The sequence below is a fragment of the Leuresthes tenuis genome, unplaced genomic scaffold (genome assembly GCF_036924035.1).
Source record: "Leuresthes tenuis unplaced genomic scaffold, fLeuTen1.0.hap1 SCAF_15, whole genome shotgun sequence".
Taxonomy (NCBI): domain Eukaryota; kingdom Metazoa; phylum Chordata; class Actinopteri; order Atheriniformes; family Atherinopsidae; genus Leuresthes; species Leuresthes tenuis.
In genome coordinates this window covers 30,740,137-30,762,457 of record NW_027325369.1, presented here as the reverse complement: position 1 = coordinate 30,762,457, position 22,321 = coordinate 30,740,137, and the positions used below count along the sequence as shown (strand labels likewise).

General features: G+C 43.9%; 2 protein-coding genes across 2 annotated transcripts in view; one reads left to right on the top strand and one right to left on the bottom strand.

The window, feature by feature from the left end:
• The window catches only part of LOC140269936 (serine palmitoyltransferase 2-like), a 28,509-nt gene extending 15,994 nt beyond the window's left edge, over nt 1-12,515 (bottom strand). Inside the window, exons 1-6 of the mRNA XM_072364961.1 lie at nt 12,161-12,515; nt 9,619-9,813; nt 6,547-6,701; nt 3,617-3,765; nt 1,402-1,526; nt 738-831 (exon numbers count right to left, since the gene is read on the bottom strand). Coding sequence (XP_072221062.1) covers nt 738-831; nt 1,402-1,526; nt 3,617-3,765; nt 6,547-6,701; nt 9,619-9,813; nt 12,161-12,313 — 871 coding nt within the window. The 5' untranslated portion in view covers nt 12,314-12,515. The remainder of the gene's footprint in view (nt 1-737; nt 832-1,401; nt 1,527-3,616; nt 3,766-6,546; nt 6,702-9,618; nt 9,814-12,160) is intronic.
• Nucleotides 12,516-14,818: 2,303 nt separating this feature from the next.
• On the top strand, nt 14,819-20,206 carry LOC140269844 (semaphorin-4E-like). Its single transcript, XM_072364826.1, has 14 exons — nt 14,819-14,915; nt 15,097-15,242; nt 15,349-15,411; nt 15,500-15,595; nt 15,998-16,097; nt 16,528-16,638; nt 16,715-16,863; nt 17,219-17,394; nt 18,538-18,688; nt 18,772-18,994; nt 19,066-19,184; nt 19,281-19,447; nt 19,522-19,571; nt 19,731-20,206. Exons 1-14 carry the CDS (start codon nt 14,819-14,821, stop codon nt 20,204-20,206), a joined length of 2,124 nt encoding a protein of 707 aa, XP_072220927.1.
• Nucleotides 20,207-22,321: the final 2,115 nt, after the last annotated feature.

Genomic DNA, 22,321 nt, shown 5'->3' with positions numbered 1-22,321 from the left:
TTGGCTCATCAGCCACCATTGATTAAAGAATTTAACTGACCTCAGGTGTCAGAAGACAGGCAAAGCGCTGAAGTGTTTGAAAAGTTAGCTGGAAGCTAATGGCTAAGTACCACAAGGATGCTAACCATTAGCTGCTAATAACAAAGGTGGAATTAGTATTAAGCTACTTTAGGTGAATAAAGTCCTTATAAAACCCTTATATTATACTATCCTATAAAGCCAGATGGATTTTTCACTAAATGTAGAACTGATAACCAACCAGGTTATCTGGAGACTAAGTTAAACTGGTCGCTAATATATAACAATTAGTTATAAAAACAACTCCTCATGTTTAATACGACACAAGCTACTTTATGTGCTTTTCTGCAAACACATTCAACATATTTTAGTGTCTAACCATGAGAGGAAAGTTACATTTTCTCTTTATGTGACCTGCAACCATGTTTTTTTGTGCTTTTTTGAGTTAATGTTATGTCTGAAATATACTGGGAAAAGTGATTGTGATACTAATAACATAAAGATATCAGCTCACATGTTAAATACCAAAACCTTAACACAACATTAACATAAAAGTAATGAAAAACAGACAATAAGAGACTGAGAAACAAAACAGGATCTGAGCCAAAGGTTGGCTGCATGGTTGGAACAACAAAAACAAAGCACTTAAGCTGGAGGACGGACAAATCGATCAAATCTACAGACGTACAAGTGACAGCAGGAGACAGTATGCGACTCACTGTTGTGCTTGAAGACTCTGATGGTGGACCCAGAGAGTCTGGCTCCCAGGACCAGAGAAGCATGGTTCAGCTCATCGCTCAGAATCAGGCATCCCTGCAGGGCACCAGAGCGAGGACAACGAGAAGAAGTAATTCATGCATACTTTATGATTCACTTTAAGCCATCTGAGAGGGCGGCGCACAGGACTACGTAACACAGTTGAGTGCATTTTGTTTAGTGGCCTGGAAGTCTGTGTTAACATTTTAAATGTACACGACCAGAGCGTTAAAAATGACCCAGAGGATGTTATTTGCCTCATATCGCTGCATGATGCCACGCTCACATCGTTGGTTTGCACTCTGCCACCTGCCAAACTGCCTCAGCGGCGTGACGAAACGCTCTTTGTTGTTTCTGCACTTTCAGTCTCGTTTAACCAGCACAAACTGCTTCCTCCTGATATGACGTCAGAGGCTGTTTTTGTGCCTCTCGCTGCTGCCGGTGACCTGTGATAGTGTGAGGTCGTGTTTTTGTGCGAGCCTGCCCTTAGCATTGTGCTGAGGAAAACTCTGGGCAGTCGACTCGTTTTATCTTGAAGCCACAAAGTGAGAAACCCAGAGAGTCTGGAAGAGTTCAGGAAGATAAACAGGAAGCGAACGAGCAGCCGTAAGTGACGTGTGCTCTGACCTTGCCAGCCAGAGCTGGTATGTTCATGGAGTTTGTTGCAAACCCCATCCCAAACGCCATGGCTGACTCCACGCCGAGGAACTTGGCCACCTGCTTCTCCATCTCCTCGTGTCTGTCCAGATTACCTGAAGCGCAGAAAAGCAACACCAATGAATCATTCGGCACCTTAATGCCCCCTGTTGATGTCTCATATGGAACATTAAGCCTGTTCAACAGCTTTTTTTAGGCTACATACTTGTGAGGTTGCCAAAAATGATTATTATTTCAACACTTTGATAAAAAACAAAGTGCTTTTCCTCTCTCCACCCAGTCTTTGTGCTACGCTGAGCTACAACAGCCGGTTGGTGACAGTTTCTTTTCTTATGGACACTGTAAAACAGCCCTGAAGGACTCTCTGCATCATCTACTGTGCGCTGCAGGCATGCTGTACGCTATAGAGCAGCCTTCTACGTTACAGCGTGGGCTGGCCTCGGGTCTATCGCTGTAAATCTGCCCGCCGGACGAGCTGCTGGATTTTATTTCCTGCAGGGTGATCTGGATCTTATCAAACTGGCTCTGCGACACAGTTTGGAAGCAACTACAGACAAACCACTTTCAGATTTACTCCATAAGGGACGGATCATTTCAGTAAAACCACTAAACCAGGCGTAGATATTTTGTGGAGGTTATCGATTAACATTTGAAGTCAAACTCTGGCAGTAATAATTCCTCTAAAAACTCCAAATTGTGCATTTTGCAGGGAAGAAAAGCTTCCTGGTGGGGAGGAACGGAAGAGTCGGAGCTGAAGCTTTAGCAGATTCAAAGCATCGTTTGTATTGTAACATGAAAAACACTTCGGTATATCAAACATTTTCGTGGATCTATTCTTAAAATATACTTTCAACACAGAGCTTTCCTAATTGTTCTGCTTCTCTTTTACTGACTGAACTGTTCTTTTCACTTGATTTGATCTCATTATTTAGGTTAATCTGTATAAATAAAGTTTATTATCATTATAACATTAACATCCAGCAGCAAAAGATTTCTGGTTATTTTCCTTAATGACAAAAAGAGCAACTGATTGCTCACCGTTTTAAAGCGTTCAACATTTTAACCTCCAGCAGAGCCACGCAGTGATGTTTATTAGTGATGCGTCGAGGCTTCGAAGCCCGTCGAGACGTCACCGCTTCAAGTGGAATTTGAAATATAAGCGCCAGCGAAACGCAACGGATCCACTCTCACATTGTGTGGCTTTAGAACCTCATGGTGCTCAATGTTCAAAGCGAGCTGCCTTTTTGTTACAGAGCCAGTCAGAAAGGAGATTTTCAGCTGATCTCTCCTAATAAGGCAGGCACACAATAATAATTGCATGAAACATAATAGAAATACTTAATCAGTCCCATAGGGGGCGCTGTGATGGACCGGCGACCTGTTCAGGGTAGATCCCGCCCGATGACCGCTGGGATAGGCTCCAGCGACCCGACCGACGGATTCAGCGGGTTTAGAAAATGGATGGATGGAATCCCAGAGGGGAATTCTTGTAGCATAGCAAAGAACACAGAATAAATAGCATATATATCAAAACTAAGAAATAAAATGACATTCATTATGGTGGAGCCACGTTTTCCTTTCAGTCACCACCTGCTTTACATTTATCGTCCACCTGATGAAGCTTCGGCCCGTTTTTGAGCTACTCAGATGGGAAGCTTCAGAGCTTCATCTCACCATCACTAATGTTTATGTGGGCCACTGTTTCGTTGGCACGGTAACCGTCAATTTAAAAAAAGAAGAGGGCTTGATTTCCTTGATAACTCAAGGTGAAATAAACCGATTCAATAACGCGAAAGCGTCCGAATTAAAGCTAACATACAACAGCAAAGAACTCCTCCGCGTCCTGGGAGTAGATAAAGATAAAACCAAAGGAATAAAGATGGGTTTGGAACAGAAAGTGATGAGATATTTCATATCAGCACCAGTCTGGGAAGCGTTAGGATGAGCAGTTCAACTGAAAGTGAGGTCAAAGTCTCGTGCTTTCAGGCGACTGATCAGTAGCTACCGGAAACATTTAGCGGAAACGACAACTTTACCCTAAATCTGATAATGTTTAAAGAAGGGAGTTTAAAGCTAATCCAGAGGTAGTATCTGCTGTCGTTTCTGTGCCACATTCAGATGTTACCCATCATGCACTCTGAGGCGATGGCAAAGGCAGCTGGCGTGTTTTGCTGTGTGTTCGTACCGATCTCCTGCCTGGTGCTGGCGACCCCGACGCCGTACGCCGCGGTGACCTCGGCCGCAGCGTCGGCACACAGACCCGTGTTCTCAGCGAAGCCGAGGTAATTATACGAGCCCAAGTTAATCACATCCCGCACCACCCGACCCGTGTACCTGGCAGAAAGAGGGAGGAGAACATAAACAAAAGGGAATCATCAGTGACAGGAAGCTAATGATCGCTATCATTAATAGCATTGATAGGTACAGATAACTACAAACTAGAGTCAAGTGGAGTGTAATTCTGGGTTGCTTTTGCAGTCTGTCCTACTCCCCCCATTCCTCTGGTTTGGCTTCATCGCAGTGCAGCATCCTACGTACTCAACACCTTCCAGCTTTCATAAGGGAGGATTTATGAAGACAGAAAGATGGACTGATGCTCATACCAGCATGTGAAGAATGAGAAGAATCCCTTCACACTGTCATATCCGCCAAACACTATAAAAGCAGGACAGATGAGTCATTTCCAGTTAAAAAGCAGCCCGACTGACTCTTTAAAACACCTGCAAACACAACCTATTCCATCAGTTCCCTGCGCTTTCTGCTTCTCAGAAGAACACCAAGTATTCAGTGGAGACAAATTTGGAAGTTCACTCGCTCCGGAGGGCGTTGGAGGGACTCCCACGCTGCGTTTTCCTCCCTGATATGCAACAGAAACTCTCAGAGCCACAGGAAGGGCGACGCCGCGGCGTTATCAGAGGTCAAAACACCAGAATAACCTTTAAGCCCATTTAAAAATACAAGAAATGCTGTTGTGCACAAAGTCTGCTTGCTGAAACATTTCATTCCAGCAGTCAGATGCACAAACCATGAGCTCTCATGAGAGGACGGTTTTATGTCACGTTACAGGTAAAATAATCAGAAATATCCCAAAAATAAAGACAGATCTGACTGAAATTTAATAGTATCGATAAACATGACGACTATCCAACAAAGACTTCTCATTTTCTTAGGATTTATGATCAGTAGAGTCTAATAATCTTTATTTGTGATCAGGATGGAGATGGAAAAACAGACAAACACATTATTAGAGACCCTATTTAACAGAGTTATTTAGTGGGACCCTGTTTGAATGAGCTTATTGAAAGTCAGGAGCTTCAGCTAACGTTCACCATCAAGCTTCAGAGTGGGGACAGTAAAAGAAGTCACCTCATTGGCTTCGACTGGGACACGATGCGACTACTTCCAGAAGGTTCTGAGACTTCCATGAGAACAGTCTCTGGAGTTCTCAGAATGTTTGAAAAACAACAAAACCCTCTGCAGATAGAAATGTTCTGTTACTGAGAGAGATCAGAGAACAGCCGGACTGGTTGGAGGGGACAGAAAAGCATGCATCAGGTCTTTAGAACTGTTAGAACTGAGCGAATAGCACGTCCAGCCTGGAGGAAGATGGGCGACAGCAGCAGGAAAACCACATCGAGCTCCACCATCGCAAAGCGAGACTAAGAGCATCAGCTGTCCTCATGTCAGACATCTGAAAATATAGAGAAAAGTCGGCTGTTTCTAAGCACGGCAGCCAAAGAGAAGAATAACAGTGAGGGCGCTGTGGACATGAGCCATGCTAGCAGGGACACGGCCTCACCAACACAACTACAAGCAGGTACGTTAAACAGGAGTTATCTGAGCATCCGTCTTCCTTAGCTTACGCTCTTAGCTGCGCACGGCACGTGCACACATGTAAAACCCCCCATCCTTGCATATGAAACATGTATGAAACAGTGAATCATATACCAGGATATCTGTTGCTGCAATTCAGGCTACAATCCACCACATTCATATCCACCGAAGGTTGTGTCAAACAGCAATAATGTTCATGTCTGTGGACCAGATCTGAGTCCAGAAGAACACCTTCAGCTTATGGAAGCATGAGGATGCTTCACAGCGATAGACGTAAGGTGATGTAGTCATGGAAAAAAGGGAAACATTTCCACAAAAATAAGAACTAGGAAGGGGTTCTGCAGCAGCCTCGGCAGCGATACATCACCACAGGAAACCGCAGGGCACGAATCTGACAACATGCTTATTTAAAGCACATTCAGCGTCAATTTAAACAGCCCGCGTCCAAAAGTAGACCGAGAAACAGCCCGGTAATCTATGCATTTAATGTCATCTTAATTAGCCACACGCTAAGTGTTGCTAATGCTAATTAGCGATAAGGGGCGGGAACTGAGAACCAGTTTTCCTCTCCATCATGACAGAGAGGAAGACGTGCTCCCAAGCGTTGTTATTTCAAGTATTTGTGGAACTATCTTTCAACACATCATGGGATTCAACTCCTTGAAATCCAGGCATCTAATGATCAGGTCATCTGGCACAACAACATTACCAACATGCGATTCTTCGACTAAGGAAGTCAAAATGAAAACAATATGCAAACGAGCGTCACCAGCAGTCACAAAGGCTGTTGTGGAAAGCTTTGAGGCTTCCTCAGCAGACGAAGAGCCACGTGTCCAGCGAGTAAAGCTGCAAAAAACTGGGATTTCAGACGCTGGACTGGCAGTGAAAACCTGTGCAGGTGTGTTTCTTTGGGTCAGAAAACAATAAATGAGCATTTAAGTAATATTCACTGGTGTAAATAAAGACGAGGAAACCAATAACAGCGCCAAATAATATATAAATCAATCAATAAATAAAAAGATATTAGATTCCAGGTTAACAGTGCTTCACATGTAGATCTGGCTCCACTCTAAAATGTTCAAAGAAACCTTAAAAAACGAGAAAAAACCCTCAAACTGTCCTTTTGGCGACTAAGAAGGCTGCGCTGGCGTCTAAAGTTTAAATTCAGACCATAACAGTTCACTCTGCTGGAATTCATCCTTATCTCCTCATGCTATCATGTGTTTGAATACCTGGGGGTAAGCTTACAGATAACGTCTTTTACACTCGAGTCTTTCTTACTCAAAGGTCCAGTTGTAGTCTCGGGACGCCCGTTCCAACAGGTCCACCTTGGCTCCTGGTACGCTGCAGATGGGCCTGTTCCAGTTGTCTCTTATCCGCATGTAAAGGTTCCTGGTGTAAAAGTTCTCAAAATCCTGGTAGAGTGGCACAAAGTCCTACACAGGTGTGGACAAAGAACAGCAGAAGAAGAGAGAGTGAGAGTGTTTCATGGCCGCCGGGAAGCTGAAAGCACAACCCACATTTCCAGAGTTCATTTTCCTCATTTCTTGGAGGAAACATCCGTGTGACACCTCCAGGGTGATTCGATGACTTCCCAGCATTTATCCCACCGGCTTCCTTTCCTCAACACGACCACAGCGGGAAAACAATGCGAGGACGTGCTCTGCATGTGCCCCACTGCTGAGATTTCTAAAAAAAGAAGCTATCTTAGGCATGCACACTGCCGTCTGCTGCGAGGAAAAGGTTTCCTGGTTGGGTTCATATCAGGTTAACGCTGCTCAATCTCATGCTTTGACTGCCTCAGTCATACAGGTTTGACATATTTACGGTGAAGTGAAAGCATCCCGCCTGCACCGATCAACCCCAACTCATGAAATAACAGCACAGATTTAACAGAAGCGGCTCGATGGCGTCCTTTCGTGCACTTCTGGTTAAACTGTGACCCTGCTCAGGTAAATCACAGATATCCCCAGGAAAGGTTTTAGTATTTGAGGCACAAACTGACTCAGATGCAGCTTAAAACGTGGCCCAAAATGTAAGCATGCAGAGGTACGATACTTTCACCTGCTTATGAAAGATTAAAAATAAAGAAAATAATATTTATTTATCATTAGAATGACTGAGCAGATGTTAGTGGATCAACATGCGCTCCGAGACGCGCTTTAAATGGTCGTTTAAATGCGTTTCACAGACTTTGTGACCTTCTAATGTACAATCTGACATTCATATCATGAGCAATAAACTTATCTAACAACCATCAAATCTGTCAGTCTCCACAGTGGACGGTATTCTCCAAAGTCTCGTATTATTTAGACTGGTCAACACGTCTTATCCAGAAACATTTCTCAGATTAATAAATATTCTATTTTATATTATAAATTATAATAAATAGATTATAAATAAATTATTCTTAACACTAACTAATCTGTCATTGATTTGAACAGAACATGACGGCCACATGTCCTCACAAAGCAGTAAAAACACAAGATGACGCGGCTCAGTAATGAACACAGTGTGCAGGTTGATGTTTTGGAGAAGGAGCTGTAAGCCATGAACAGATTTCACCTCTGATAAGTGCACCTTGGAGAGTGTGGAAGGCATAACCAGGTTTGAGGAAAGTATCTCCTGAAAGACAACCAAAGCTCGGCTGTGGCAGCTCGAGCCGACTCCCACGGGAGGAGATAAAAAGCTGCGGTTTGGGTTGGTTTGCAGGAAAATACGACCAACTATCTGATCAATTTATGAAGGGAAAGGTGTGAAAATGTGACTCTAATGAGGCTGAAGTCTCAGCTCAGTTTGAGACGTTTCTTTCTGGCTCCAGCACCGAAGTCCAGTGCTGCACTGGCACCGAAGTCCAGTGCTACACTGGCACCGAAGTCCAGAGCTGCACTGGCACCGAAGTCCAGAGCTGCACTGGCACCGAAGTCCAGAGCTGCACTGGCACCGAAGTCCAGAGCCAGTGCTGCACTGGCACCGAAGTCCAGAGCCAGTGCTGCACTGGCACCGAAGTCCAGAGCCAGTGCTGCACTGGCACCGAAGTCCAGTGCTACACTGGCACCGAAGTCCAGTGCTGCACTGGCACCGAAGTCCAGTGCTGCACTGGCACCGAAGTCCAGAGCTACACTGGCACCGAAGTCCAGTGCTGCACTGGCACCGAAGTCCAGTGCAGCACTGGCACCGAAGTCCAGTGCTGCACTGGCACCGAAGTCCAGTGGCACCGAAGTCCAGAGCTACACTGGCACCGAAGTCCAGTGCTACACTGGCACCGAAGTCCAGTGGCACCGAAGTCCAGTGCTACACTGGCACCGAAGTCCACTGGCACCGAAGTCCAGAGCTACACTGGCACCGAAGTCCAGTGCAGCACTGGCACCGAAGTCCAGTGCTGCACTGGCACCGAAGTCCAGTGGCACCGAAGTCCAGAGCTACACTGGCACCGAAGTCCACTGGCACCGAAGTCCAGAGCTACACTGGCACCGAAGTCCAGTGCTACACTGGCACCGAAGTCCAGTGGCACCGAAGTCCAGTGGCACCGAAGTCCAGAGCTACACTGGCACCGAAGTCCAGTGCTACACTGGCACCGAAGTCCAGAGCTACACTGGCACCGAAGTCCACTGGCACCGAAGTCCAGTGGCACCGAAGTCCAGTGCTACACTGGCACCAAAGTCCACTGGCACCGAAGTCCAGAGCTACACTGGCACCGAAGTCCAGTGGCACCGAAGTCCAGAGCTACACTGGCACCGAAGTCCAGTGGCACCGAAGTCCAGTGGCACCGAAGTCCAGAGCTACACTGGCACCGAAGTCCAGTGCTACACTGGCACCGAAGTCCAGTGGCACCGAAGTCCAGAGCTACACTGGCACCGAAGTCCACTGGCACCGAAGTCCAGAGCTACACTGGCACCGAAGTCCAGTGGCACCGAAGTCCAGAGCTACACTGGCACCGATTGTTTGCCGGGCCGAGCAAAGAAGCCCTGTGTGTCAGGGGCTGGGACGGGATTATGGACACCAACGGAAATGTTGTGAGCACCACGTATGAAAATGCTTCCCCACGTTAGCATAATTCAAGAGAGGAAATAAAAAAGTGAGCAGCAACATGGACGTCCTCTCTTTCTGCTCCATTTACAAGCCAGACTCTTCTTTATTAACACAGCCGGGCGGTTTATGTTTATGCTAACGTACAGCTGGGGCCGTTAGCATAAAGGCAAACGAGACCAACGCTGCTCTGAACCTGGACTGGAACCGCTTTGGTTGAAATGAGGTCATCAACAGGCCAGTGGAGCAAAAGGAAGGAAAGAAGGAAGCCATCAGCGGCAGAGCAGAATGTGGCATTAGCTTTGGAGCCTCGGCCGCCGTTACCTTTTGTTCCTCCTTCTCTCGGGCAATGTGGCACCTCTCGATCTTCCAGTGACGGAGGAAGTCGCGGAGGTAGCCAAAGATGGTGAGGATGCCGTAGCCCATGTAGGTGAGGACCGCCACCAGCATGGGCGTCTCCTCAAAAGACTCAACGAAAGGCCGGCGGACCAAGCCGCCATGATGCGATGTGGCGTGGACCTGCACAAAAAGGAAAATGAGACAATTCAGCGCATGAAGTCAGCTGCAACGCAGTGACCTCGTTCCTCGCTGTGTCCGTTGCAACATCACCCTTCCCGTGTTCAACTTTTGACACCAGTGAAGCATTTTCATGAGACATTTAGCTAAGCAATGCCCTCACACGGATACTCACGCCTCACATTCATTTCATCACCCCTGACCAGGACCCACGGTGACCTTTCCCCAGAATTACGGGATCGTGATGGAAAAAACCCCCCATTTAATCTCACATTAATGCCTGCTTTTGTAGTCTGTTATATTGTGCTTGCAAACACCATGAAAAGCATCTGCTTCAGAGCTAATAAAAACACTTCTCGATCGATAAACTATGAACGCTGTGGCGTCTCGCTGAGAACTGTATTAATGTCATAAAGTGAGATCTATTAATGATGAGCTTTATAGACTGAAACACATGAACATTTCTCAGTTTACAGCATGTGACACATCAACTCGCACCGACAATATTACTGCAAGCGCTTTTAATTGCATTCGACCTCCATGCAGCAAACATTTTCACCATTAAATCTAATTCTAATGGTCGTTAATGGAAGTTAATGAGTTATTCACCCGGAGGGCTCAGCGCGGGTTTGAAAAGTTTAAACCTAGTTTTTATGCAAACTGGTCCAAACTTACAGACAATATATATGATATCAATGCTTTTTGTATGAATTTGACCTTTTAGAAACACATTTTAGTTACTTTGAAGCCAAAAAACACCAAACATTTGAGCTGCTGGAGTCTAAAATGTGGTTTCCTTCATCGTTTCAGCGGATTAACTGAATATATTTGCATTCTGAACACAACAGTAAACGTCTCTACTTCTGGATTTATACGGCCTATAAATTAATCACTTCATGTAGGCAATAATCCCTGAACATTAAGACGTGTAATCAATTCATATTAAGCGTCTACTCCCTGTGCTTTCATCCTGATTAGGGAAATAAAATGGTTTCCATTTCTCACACTTTTTAATACTGGAAATGACTTTGAGGTGACTTATCTGTGGTCAATCTGCACGTGTGAAGAAGATAAGACTAAACATACAGGAAAACCCTGAAAGACCAGATTTGACTGGCAAATAAAGGAGGAACAGTGTGCGTCGATGTAAATCTGAGCACATAAAACGCACCTTCATGTGCACAGCCTCTCCATTTCAGACGCAGAGAGAGAGTAAGAGAAAGCCATTCCTTGCAGCTATTGTGTTGCTCGTCTCTGCACTCGTGGCTTTGGGCTCTACATGTGACCGGTCATGCCTCTTTCTCTCAAATACCTTACAGAGCAGCAACCCTGACATGAACATGAACTCTAATCCGCTGAGGTTCAGCCACCAGGCGCTCGGCTCCTAACCAACCCAACCAGAGCCAGTGCTCGACCTGATCTTTTTTTCTGAAACACATATGAAAAACAACATGTGAAAAACACGCATCCTAACACATCCGGTCTAAATGCCCATGCATGTGACAGCATCTAATTACATCCTCAGAGGGGAGCTGTTAATTGGGACAGTTACCCTGAATGTGCACCCTGGGGTGGAAATTTCATTAGACTGTTTGGAAAAAGATCAGTTTTAACTAATAGCTTGAAGTAAAAAGCTGCTCTGGTTCACAATCACCGAAATAACGTGATGAACACAGCATTTCACCAAACTTCTACACAAATGAGGAGTAGCCAACACTGTAAGAGGCACACATCAGACCCTCACTCTCAGCTGACAAGACAAGGATGCGACCTGTAAACTTCATGTTATCTTGCAGGGGAAGACATGTGATCTGTCCAAAGTTGCTGGACTGGCTCTGATGAGTATTTTGGCAGGAACTCTTAAATTCGGCACACATATTGGCCACTAATCGGGATTAACTGCCAGCTCAATATCGACTCAGAGCTGTGGCACCCGCCTTTTTTTTTAATAACAACCGCCCGTCTTTAAAACTGCTGAAGGGCAGAACTAACCCGGGAATAAAGTTGCTTGGTGCTAATATTTTTTGCCGTATTACAGATTGGTCTTTCTTCACTGAGAAAAAGAGTCAGAATCATGTTTTCAGGCAGTGCACCACAAAAGGAGACCGTTAAAACTCTTAAATCCTGACAATTGTTGATGGAATCTGGAGTTATTCGCTTAGAAGTGTCATCACAGTTTGATATCAGCAAACTGAGAGCATTGCTCCATGAGCTGCATTCGTGACATTTTCCAAAAAACAACAGTGGAAATGACAGCAGTGACAACATCAACCGCTCCTTTCCGGGTCCACACAATGGATGTTTCCCCGGATACACCAACCTCTCCCCACCGTCCCATCCCGGGCCTCACCTCCTCTCCGTCCGAGTGGCAGTGGTGCTTGGGCGGACGCTCGAGGCTACAGTGGAGGCTCTTAGCGAAGCCGTTACTCGCCGGTTTCAGTCCGTTCTTCACATGCTGACACAGTTCACCGTTGGCTAGCTTGGTCGCGGGGCTTTCGGTCATCGCTGGGCAACGGCTGGGAAGCTGCGACTGTAACTGGCATGTATGAACGCGGAGCCTGCCTGCGGTGCAAAGCGGTGACAGTATCCGAGCTGGGAGCGTTTACAAACACACACCACAAACTCTCACGCTCTCACATGCACGTACAGCCCACACGCAAACACACATACTCAGTAAAACCTGAAAATCCAGACGCTGAAAACCGGAAATTAACGCCCCATAAACCATCATATCAGCCCGCGTCGAAGGAGGCGGGGCCACGATGGACTAACGGGGCGTGGCCTAAACACTGTTATATTAAACTGGCGACGAAGAAAAATTAGATCAACTGAGTACCTCCAGTCTGCGTTTATATGATCAATAATACGACAAACAAATGTTGGAGTCTTTCACATATACAAAAGATCATTTAGATGAAAACAATTTGGAAAAAAAGTGATGTATTTTCACACGAAATCCAAACTTTAGACAATCCAAAAACAGTTTTTTCTAAAAAATATATACAGTATATCATGAATACAATTCAATTCAATTCAATGGTATGGGTATATTTTAGACTTTTTAAGCAACGAACCTGCGAAGCTATGAAGTTGGTCAATTACATGCTCCTCGATAGGCAGACAAAAAAGTAAATAAATAAGATAGAAATAATCTCATAATGCTAATGCTAATAATAATGTTATTGCTTTAGGCAGAAGTTACCTCATGTAACATCTTTGAAGCTGAATAAGCCTCTGACTGAACACACTGGGTTTGTGCTTGGGGCCGCTCAAGCCCCAGTCTTCTTCATTAGTTTTTTTTTATGTTGTTATGCTGTTTCCCCAACAGATGGCTGCAATCTAAGCTTCCTCAAGAAGTAGAGTCTGCTATGTCCTTTTTGTAGACAGCCTCAGTGTTGCATTTCCTGTTCAACCTCCACCTCTTCTCCCAGGATAGAAATAGTGTTTGGTTTTGTCATGGTCCTCCTAAAATCCACAGTCATCTCCTTTGTCTTGTTTACATTCAAAATTAGCGAAATTAAGTGACTGTTCCCACTCCATGCCAAACATTTTTTACAAATTGTGATTGGTTTGTCAGGTAGTCAGTATCCCAGGTGGTTGTGGAGGCATCCACCTGTATTTTTCTGGAGCTTCTCACATAACCAGTGCAGACTACAATGTATTAAAACCACTGGAGAAATCAAAGAACATGATCCTCACAGTGCTGCCTGCTTTGCCCCGATGATTTTGGGCTCGCTGAAGCAGCTAGGTGAGCAACTAAACCCCACAACTACAACAAAACTGTAGTGGGTTCTGAGCTGTGACCCAAGAACTAATAACTAATAAATAAGGTCTTTCCAGGACTGTCGTGGTGTAATGACACATTAGGGCAACTGGTCACTGAGTGCAGATGGTTGAGCACGATCACAAGTCACAAATAGTGTCATTTTGATCTGTAAAATTGTGAAGAAATTCCAGTGATGAAGACTTTAAAAGGAAGTTTATAAATAATCAATAGAGTGGGATAAAGGCAGTCTCCAAAAATCTGTTTGCTTAATGGATAAAATGAATTAGTGAACAGAATAGCTCCTTAAAAATCTTATAAATTCTGGTGCAAATAATGTGAATAAAGTAACACCGATGAAGATTAATATCATTTGATGATAAACATCCTCGGAAATTCTCAATATTTGGTCATTATTCAAGGCTGGTAATTATTAAATTTGATATAATTACTTAGATAGGCCCTTAATTGGCCTTACTAGATCACTTATAGCAATGACTTATTTAAGCATGAAGAAAATCAACTTAATTGGAGGGCAAAAGTACAAATATTTGTTATTAACCTCTCAGATTTATTTCTTTTCTCTGTTTAATGCATTGACAAAAAGAAAACTTAAACATTAAATCACTTTTCTGAGTGAAATACATTCATATTACATTTTTATACCAGAAATTAAAGTGTTGTCCTTGTGATTTGAAATGGCATTAATTTCATGAGGAAATCATGGTTTCCTTGCTCCCTCTTGTGGTGCAAAACCTGCACTTTATGTTGTAATAAAATAGTAAAAATGTTTGAGAAGCTTCAATCTTTAGTTTGACCTACGACCTGCAGGATGTTTGGTCTCTCAAACAGCTGTGAAAGCTTTTCTTTAAACATTCTTAGTCTAGTGAGGAGGAAAGTCTGTGTTTGTTTTGTGTATAAATGCAAAGTACTTTTACCATCAGACTTTAAGACTGTTGTCTGGAATCACATGCAACAGTAAGTGATGTTTTAATGCATCGTGCAGTTGTGCTGTGCTTCACTGATCATAACACTTATGCAGATAAGGGATTTATTAGAAGGGAATGTGGCTTTATTCGTTGTTTTTCTCTCTTGGTCTCTGAATATCATTTTAACAAATAACAAGCCACAGGCTTAATGCACGGAAGCTGGTCGTGGTTATCAACAGCCAATGGAAATATTACAGCATAAGACTTTCTTTTCTTAAACTACTCCAACATTTGACTTTTTCCTTGCTTACAGGTCATGATGAGACCTTTGCTAATGCTCTTTTATGTCCTCTTCATTATGACCGAAGGCCTCACGGAAAGCAATAAACCCCGCAGAAGCATTTCTTTCCAAGGTGAGGCAACACAGCTGTAAGAAACAGCATCTTTCAGTGGGAACATTCCTGTTACCTGTGCTAACAGCTGTTTACATACACAGCTTTCGCAGCTAAAATCGGATGATTTTACATTACAATACATAAAAAGGCATGGGTTTGAAATGTAACCCGCAGCTGCCTTTCTCTCAATCTCTCACAGACATGAACTTGAAACAGTTCAAAGAGTCTGAGCTTGGCAGTTTTAGCTCTCTGATGGTCAGAGATGACATTGGTCAGCTCGTCCTCGGAGCCAGAGGGAAGATACTCACCCTCAGCTTGGAGGACATCACCAAGAAGATCAGCGAGGTAATTTGTTTGTTCGGACGGACTGGGCTGCCACTTGTGATGTAAAGAGAAGTAAAATCTCTTTACATTTTTACGTATGGTCATCACCAAATGTTTTGTTTCTCAGGAAAAATGGAGTGTCAGCTTTGCAGATAAAGCCCTCTGTCAGATGAAGGGCAAGGGCGCCGAGGTGGAGTAGAAACTGAATCCTTTTACTCCCAAATGGAGCTCGTCATTTAAAATGTCATCCCATTGAAATGGCTGTGTTCTTCCAACAGGAATGTGACAACTTCATCAGGGTGCTGCACATGATGGAGGACAGTAAAATGCTTGTTTGTGGAACAAATGCTTTTAAACCGGCCTGTGACACGATGGTAAGTTTGCTGTTAACAATAACACATGAAATACTAAAGCTAAAGAGCTTAAAAACACCTTCTTGCTCAGATGATAACATTCATAGGCGAACCGCCGACAGCTGCAGCAGATTTAGTTAAAGCCAACAAGTGGTTAACTTAACTTTGCCTCACATGTTGGTGAAGTTTGGAGGTGCTGAAAGGTGAGTTTTATTAAAAATCCAAGCTGTTTAACTCTAGTTTGTATCTCTTATGCTAAGCTAAGCTAATCTAAGCTAATCTAAGCATGTCAACCACACCATGTTAGAGATGCAATAATCGTCTAATTTACCAGAACTCTCAGCATGAGGGTTCATACATATTTAATGGATATATATTTAAATGATATAGCTTAGCTTCCGATATGCAAACCTTTTCCAACAGACCTTCACAAATGGAAAAGCCTTTTTGGAAAGAAAGCCTCAGGATGGCAGAGGGAAAGTTCCCTTTGACCCCTACCAAAGCTTTGCCTCCCTCGCGGATGGTGAGTGCTAAATGTAAACTGTCCACATATCTGCTATTTCCATAAGTTTAAATATTCTTAGTTTGAATCTATTTTGTCTGTCAGGTTGTAACAATCCACGCCATCACAAATCCGTGCACAGGATCTCTGACATTGCAGTTTTTGTGGTTGTGCTAGCTAAATTCACAGCTAAAGCGTCTCTAAAAAAGGTTTTCGACACCTGAGCATCGTTTGAAAACAAGCTCTATCTGAACATGACTGAATTTTCAACATTCACTAAGACAATCATTTCACAGACGCTGAAGCAGGTAGGAAAGAAAAGCTTAAAAACTTCAGCAGACTGGTGTCTTGGGAAGGGTTTATTGGGAGTTGTCGATGGGATCCTTGTTGCTGATCCAATCTAACGAAACATGTCAGTTTCAGTTAGATTAAAGCTCTTTCCACTCAACAGGAAACACTCTGTACTCGGCCACATCCTCAAACTTCTTGGGCACTGAGGTGGTTTTCCAGAGACACGGGCTGAACCCTGTTAAGACTGAAGTGACACGATCCTGGCTCAATGGTAAGTTGACCGAGTGATTAATGAGAAGAACCGGTAAAACCTCTGTGACCCCCCATTCCAAATCATTCAATCTCAGAGCCCACCATGATTTCCATAAACATCGCAGAAGTGAGCAGAAACGGAGAGAATGGCGAGGATGACGTCGTGTTCCTGTTCTTCACTGAGAACGCCGTGGAGGAGCGTCGCAGCAACATCTGGGTGTCGAGGATTGCTCGTGTGTGTAAGGTACGCCTTTAAAGTCACCTGGAGCTGAATCAGGCATCTTTATTAACCAACGACAGAAAGCTGAAAGTGTAAAACAATCTTAAAGTTTGAGTATGTGATTATTTAGATTTTAAAGCAACAGAGACCTTTTTGCTGTGTGAGTTACTCTCATTTATGGCTGTGATGTGGCGTCCAATCTGCTCATGAATGCTCATTAATGCACGCAACTCTAAAATTAAAAGGAAAAAGCTCCCTTCTTCCTTTGCTTTTCACCTTCGGTTTGGCTGCCTTCCTTTCAGACTGAGATCCTGCTGCTCCGGTGCAACACTCGGTGATTTTCTAAAGTTGTGTATTGGACATTTTTGCGCTGATTTAGAGCGACTTAGGGGGCAAAAGGACATTGCAGAAGAGGTGGACTTCTTTCTTGAAGGCCCGGCTGGACTGTCCATTTGGCGATGCTGGTTCACCGTCTCTGGTCCAGGATGTTTTTCTCCTTCAAGACCAGAACAACGTGAAGGACAGCGTTTTCTACGCAACATTCACCTCCAACCCGTAAGTTCTGCAGAACCAGTGTGCAAGTTTCACTCTAAAAAGGAAATGCAATCATTGGCTCATGTTGTCTCTGGGGTTTTATATTCATTTTGCCGGTGGCTGGATGATAAACATTCAGATTCCTCTCTGATCGTATTGTGTGATGGATACTGATCTAAGATGTGAAGTGTGCTATATTTTTGTTGCATATATAGCTGCTGATGAATATCATAGCATACTAAATAAAGCATACTATGTAAAAAATGGTCAATTAAGAGCAAATATTTCCGTTTCTGCATTATTCAGCAATGTTAAATCCTTTGTACTGAAGGTTGAAATTCATTAAGTTGTATTTCTCTGTTGAAGCAGTATTCAGATGACAATTTCATCAACACGCGTTCAAGTGAATCAATGTGCAGCTATTGTTCCCCTGTTATAAATATAGCTGAGCTTCAGAGGCCCAGCAGAACACTGCTGACTGAGTAGAACTGTGATAAAACTTAGATTAAAGTGTCAAAAGTTATAGATTATTCCTCTGAATAAAGAGGGGGAATTCTTCTTATTTTTTATTAGAATAAAATTATGGGCTAACTAAGGGATTCTGAGGCAGTATTACGCAGTAACCCGTTGTGGAAACTGGATCAGCTTTATCCGAAGCAGCATCAGGCATGTAGAGATGCAGCTTTATTACAGAGACAAAATGAGCTTAGGTAAGAAGACAGGGTAATAATTAGTGAAAATCCCCTCATAGAAGGCTGCAGTGCCTTTCTAAACAACATTTTAGGAGTGATAAATCAAACCAAACAAGATATCCCGGCATTTAAAAGTGGAAGATGGAGAAAGAAGTCATATATACTGATTTATCCACCTGAGAGTGTCTGTAAGGAGATAAAGACGAGACAGGATGGTGCTTGGGTTTGTTCTAACTCTGCTTTTTCCAAGAAGAAGTAACACATCTGTTTTCAGGAGTCCATGAAGCTGGAGTAGTGCTGTGCAAAAGTGTTATAAAATAAAAATAAATTCAGATTCCACTTTTTATCCTGTTGGCCAGATGGATGAAGAACTCCATGAAATGACATAATGGAAGCGTTTTCAAAAGATTTTGAAGATCTATTCGACAGTATGAGTATGAATAAGTGAAAATATTTCTGGGAACTATTACAGGGAGCCCTCCAGTCTTTGCAGCCAGTCTGCTGTCTGTGCATACAAGCTGTCAGACATCAGCCATGTGTTCAGGGGAAAGTTTCTAACTGGGAGCGATACTGGGAGCTGGGACACATACACAGGAGAGGAGCATTCCCCATACCCTGGCTCAGTAAGTTTCAGGCCAAACAGTCAAAACCTGTTGATTTAAACCATTTGATCGTTCCAAAATGATGCTTTGTTTTGTGTTTCCAGTGCATTGACGATGAAATGAGGGCCAAAGGTGTGATGACCTCTCTGAACCTCTCAGACGCAACTCTGCTGTTTGTGAAGAAACACCCTCTCATGGAGGGCTTGGTTACCCCGATCACTGGGAAGCCTCTGCTGGTCCAGACCTCCACGCGGTTTTCCAAAATTGTCGTGGACCAAGTCACATCTCTAGACGGACAACAGCACCGGATTTTCTTCATTGGCACAGGTAAGTGAGACGTGCATCTACCAAGATCTAACAAGGTACACGTCAGCTTCGTGTTCGATTCCCTCCTTTAGACTCTGGTTGGCTGCAGAAGGCGGTGAAATTTGATGGGGAGAAGGTGCACATCATCGAGGAGCTGCAGATATTTCAAGATGCTCTGCCTGTCAACTTCCTCCAGTTCTCCACCAAAACAGTAAGAGTCTATAAAGTGGCTCAAAATGTTCTCAATTTAAAGGACTAAATCAGTTTGAAACAGCCTTGCAGCGATGTAAACTCTGTATTTCTGTAGGGTCAGCTGTACAGCTGTGCCAGAAGCGCTGCTGTTCAGGTTGATGTCAGGGACTGCAGCCGCTACACATCGTGCGATGACTGCCTTGTTGCCAGAGACCCGTACTGCGGTTGGGACCGGATCACACACCAATGTGCTTCTGTTGTCGGAGCATCAGCCGGGTCTATGTAAGTCAAATACCTACAAAACCCGTGATCACCGTGTTGAACTTCACACCAAAGCAGCTGTTTCTTCTTTAAAGGATTCAGAATCTCAGTGATGGAGACAACAGAATGTGCCCGAGCTCTGATAGTAAGTGAAACATTCCCCCGTCTTCCAATAGGAGACAGTGCCAGCCGGCAAAAAAGGCTGGAATTTAACAATAAGATCTCGGTTTTATTACTGAAGACATTCAGATTAAGAGTTTGGTCGTATAAGAGGTTTTAATCTTTCATTTTTAACTTCTCCCAGTGGAAAAGAGATTCGCCATCATCCACTTAAGTATCGGCATAGCACAGTTCCTCCCATGCTCCCCTGAGACCAACCTACCTGTCAGGTGGCGCCTCTTTGACAACGTCCTCCAGCCGGGTCCCCGACACACCTTTCTCAGCCAGGGTCTCGTCATCAGACCCTCCTCTTCTGATGCTGGCCTTTATACCTGCGAGACCTTGGAAACAGTGAAAGGCAGAGTTTACAGGCTGATCGCGATGCAGTATCTCATCCAAGTTCAGGATCCTGACAGCATTGTCACAAGCCTTAAGATAGCATTGATCACCTTGGCTGTTTTTACTGGTTTGCTGACACAGTTTATATTCAGACACCTAAGGGCAAAACTGCTCAACTACTATAGGTGCAATCAAAACGGCAGCAACAGTCATGTGATGCCCTCCCGTCACCATGAGCAGGCCATTAACAGATGCATGGAGGAAGATGTGCCTCACGTGTGAGGGCCGCTGACGCCACAGGAACAGCAGCATCGGTGGCAGCGGAGGGAGGAGAAAGCTGCTGATGACAACAGCTCAACTGTTACCGTTTTATCCCGAGCCCCGTCTTTAAGGCTTTGTTTCATTGTACTGTGCATGCGTGCTTTAATAAATCCAGTTCGTCAATAAACAAATAACTAAAAAGTGTGATCACGATTAGGTTTGGTAGATAAATATAGAAACAGGCCACCCATGTCAACCTGCAGCAAAACACTACAACAACACAAACTAAACACATTTTAGAATTAAGACTCGGGCAATTAGGGACGACAGGAAACCGCTGAGGCAGCAAAGGTCAGTGGTACTGAGTCAAGGCTCATTTATGGTAGCACAGAGATGTGCAGTCCTTCCAAAATCCGACAGCCCATAGTACTTGGAGATGACACTCCACATATGTTGAATGCTAATTCGTTGACAGCTTGCACCAGGAGAGGCTGACAAATAAAGAGGACAAAGTGCCAAAAAAGCTCAAGTGAAAAGCCCAGATAACAGCTGCAGCTGCACATTTCAGTTCCTTCACGAAGCAGGTCTTTTCCCCCACTTTGACTTCAGTCTTTTCCAAAGCAGGGTAAAGCTAAAGGACCAACGACAGCATCAGCACAAGCAGGAGCTGCCCACAGCTCGGATCGTTCCACGTATTTCTGAGACCAGAACACTGTCCCATGTACAAACCCCCAGTTCCAGACAAGTTGGGACGCTTCATGAAGAGTAAATAAAAGTAATTTGCAGATCTTACATGATGGGCAGCTTGCTCAACATGTTGTGAAGTGGATGGATTCACAGCTTGTTAGTTTTCTTAATGAAAATGCTCCTAATGAGACCTTCTCTGTGCAGAGTGTGCATGCAAATGTACAGAAATGGAATTATTCTCACCCTTCCCATGACTGCTGGTCGGTTTTCTAAGCCTTTTAAATCCTTACGCCTCACTGGATGGCGGCATGGGATGCAAGTGGAGGAGCTGTGTGTTTTATTAGCAGTTTCTGAGAAAATGTGGGAGGAAAAAAGACACATTAGTTTTTTTTTAAAGTGGCCTTGAACTGGGCTCGATGGTGATGGTGTAATTAGTTCTCAGGGGATCTGCTCTCCGACTGTCTGCTGGTTCTCACTTTCCTGCCTCTCTTTTTACTCTCCTCCCCTGCGTCTGTTTTCTCCGCATGTCACCCTCAGTAATTTTCCCTCTTTCTTTATTTTCTCTTCCCTTTGTAGTTTGTCTCCCTCTGACAGAGCCGTGACTGGAACAGCTCGCCTTTCCTTTGGGAGCATTTTGGAGAAAGTCACTGGATATGTCTCAGAATAAAGACAATCAGAATATGTTGAATTCTGAAGAAGAGAGGCAAAGGACAAATAAAAAGGAAGGATAATGCGTTGCCTGTCATGAGACTAACTTGCTAAAAAGGGCAGGAGTCACATTTACATGCATGTAATTGTTTCCTTCTGCAGAAGCAAAATTCAGGCAATAAAGGTCCTAAAAGCAGAACCTGCTGATAATCTTCACCACCCTTTAATGTATGTGAGGTTTGTAAAGGCATGGATGAAAGAGCATGAGTATAACTGCTGGTAAAACTGTAAAAATGAATGTATTTTCCTCTAAAGTCAGTGGCTTGGAAACCAGCAGTGTAGCGTGCTTAATTCCCTCTTTGAGTCTGATATTTTAAGCTGTATCTGAAGGTGAAGAAACAACAACAACACTTCTGGTAAAACGCACACCTTGTGCAGGTGGGGATATCATATGCTGGCACAAGATGGCAGTCATGGATAACGCATGAGTTTCACATAAGCCTTAAACTAGAACACAAAGTAAGTAATCCCACAGCCTTTGAAATATGCTCTTCTTAAAGAAAATGCCTCCAATTATTTGCCTACCAATTATTTGCGTCTTTTTTTGTGGGTTTTTTCTCGGATTCGTGAGGATTAGTGATAAAATGAGGCGACCCTCTTTTGCTTCAGACAATCACAGAAGACACAAAGCATTCTATTACATTTCTATAAACAAAGAGATTCAATATATGTGAAATTAATCATTGAAATGCCTCTTCTTCTTGGCTTTAGATTATAGTGCAAAGCCTAAATAAATCTCCT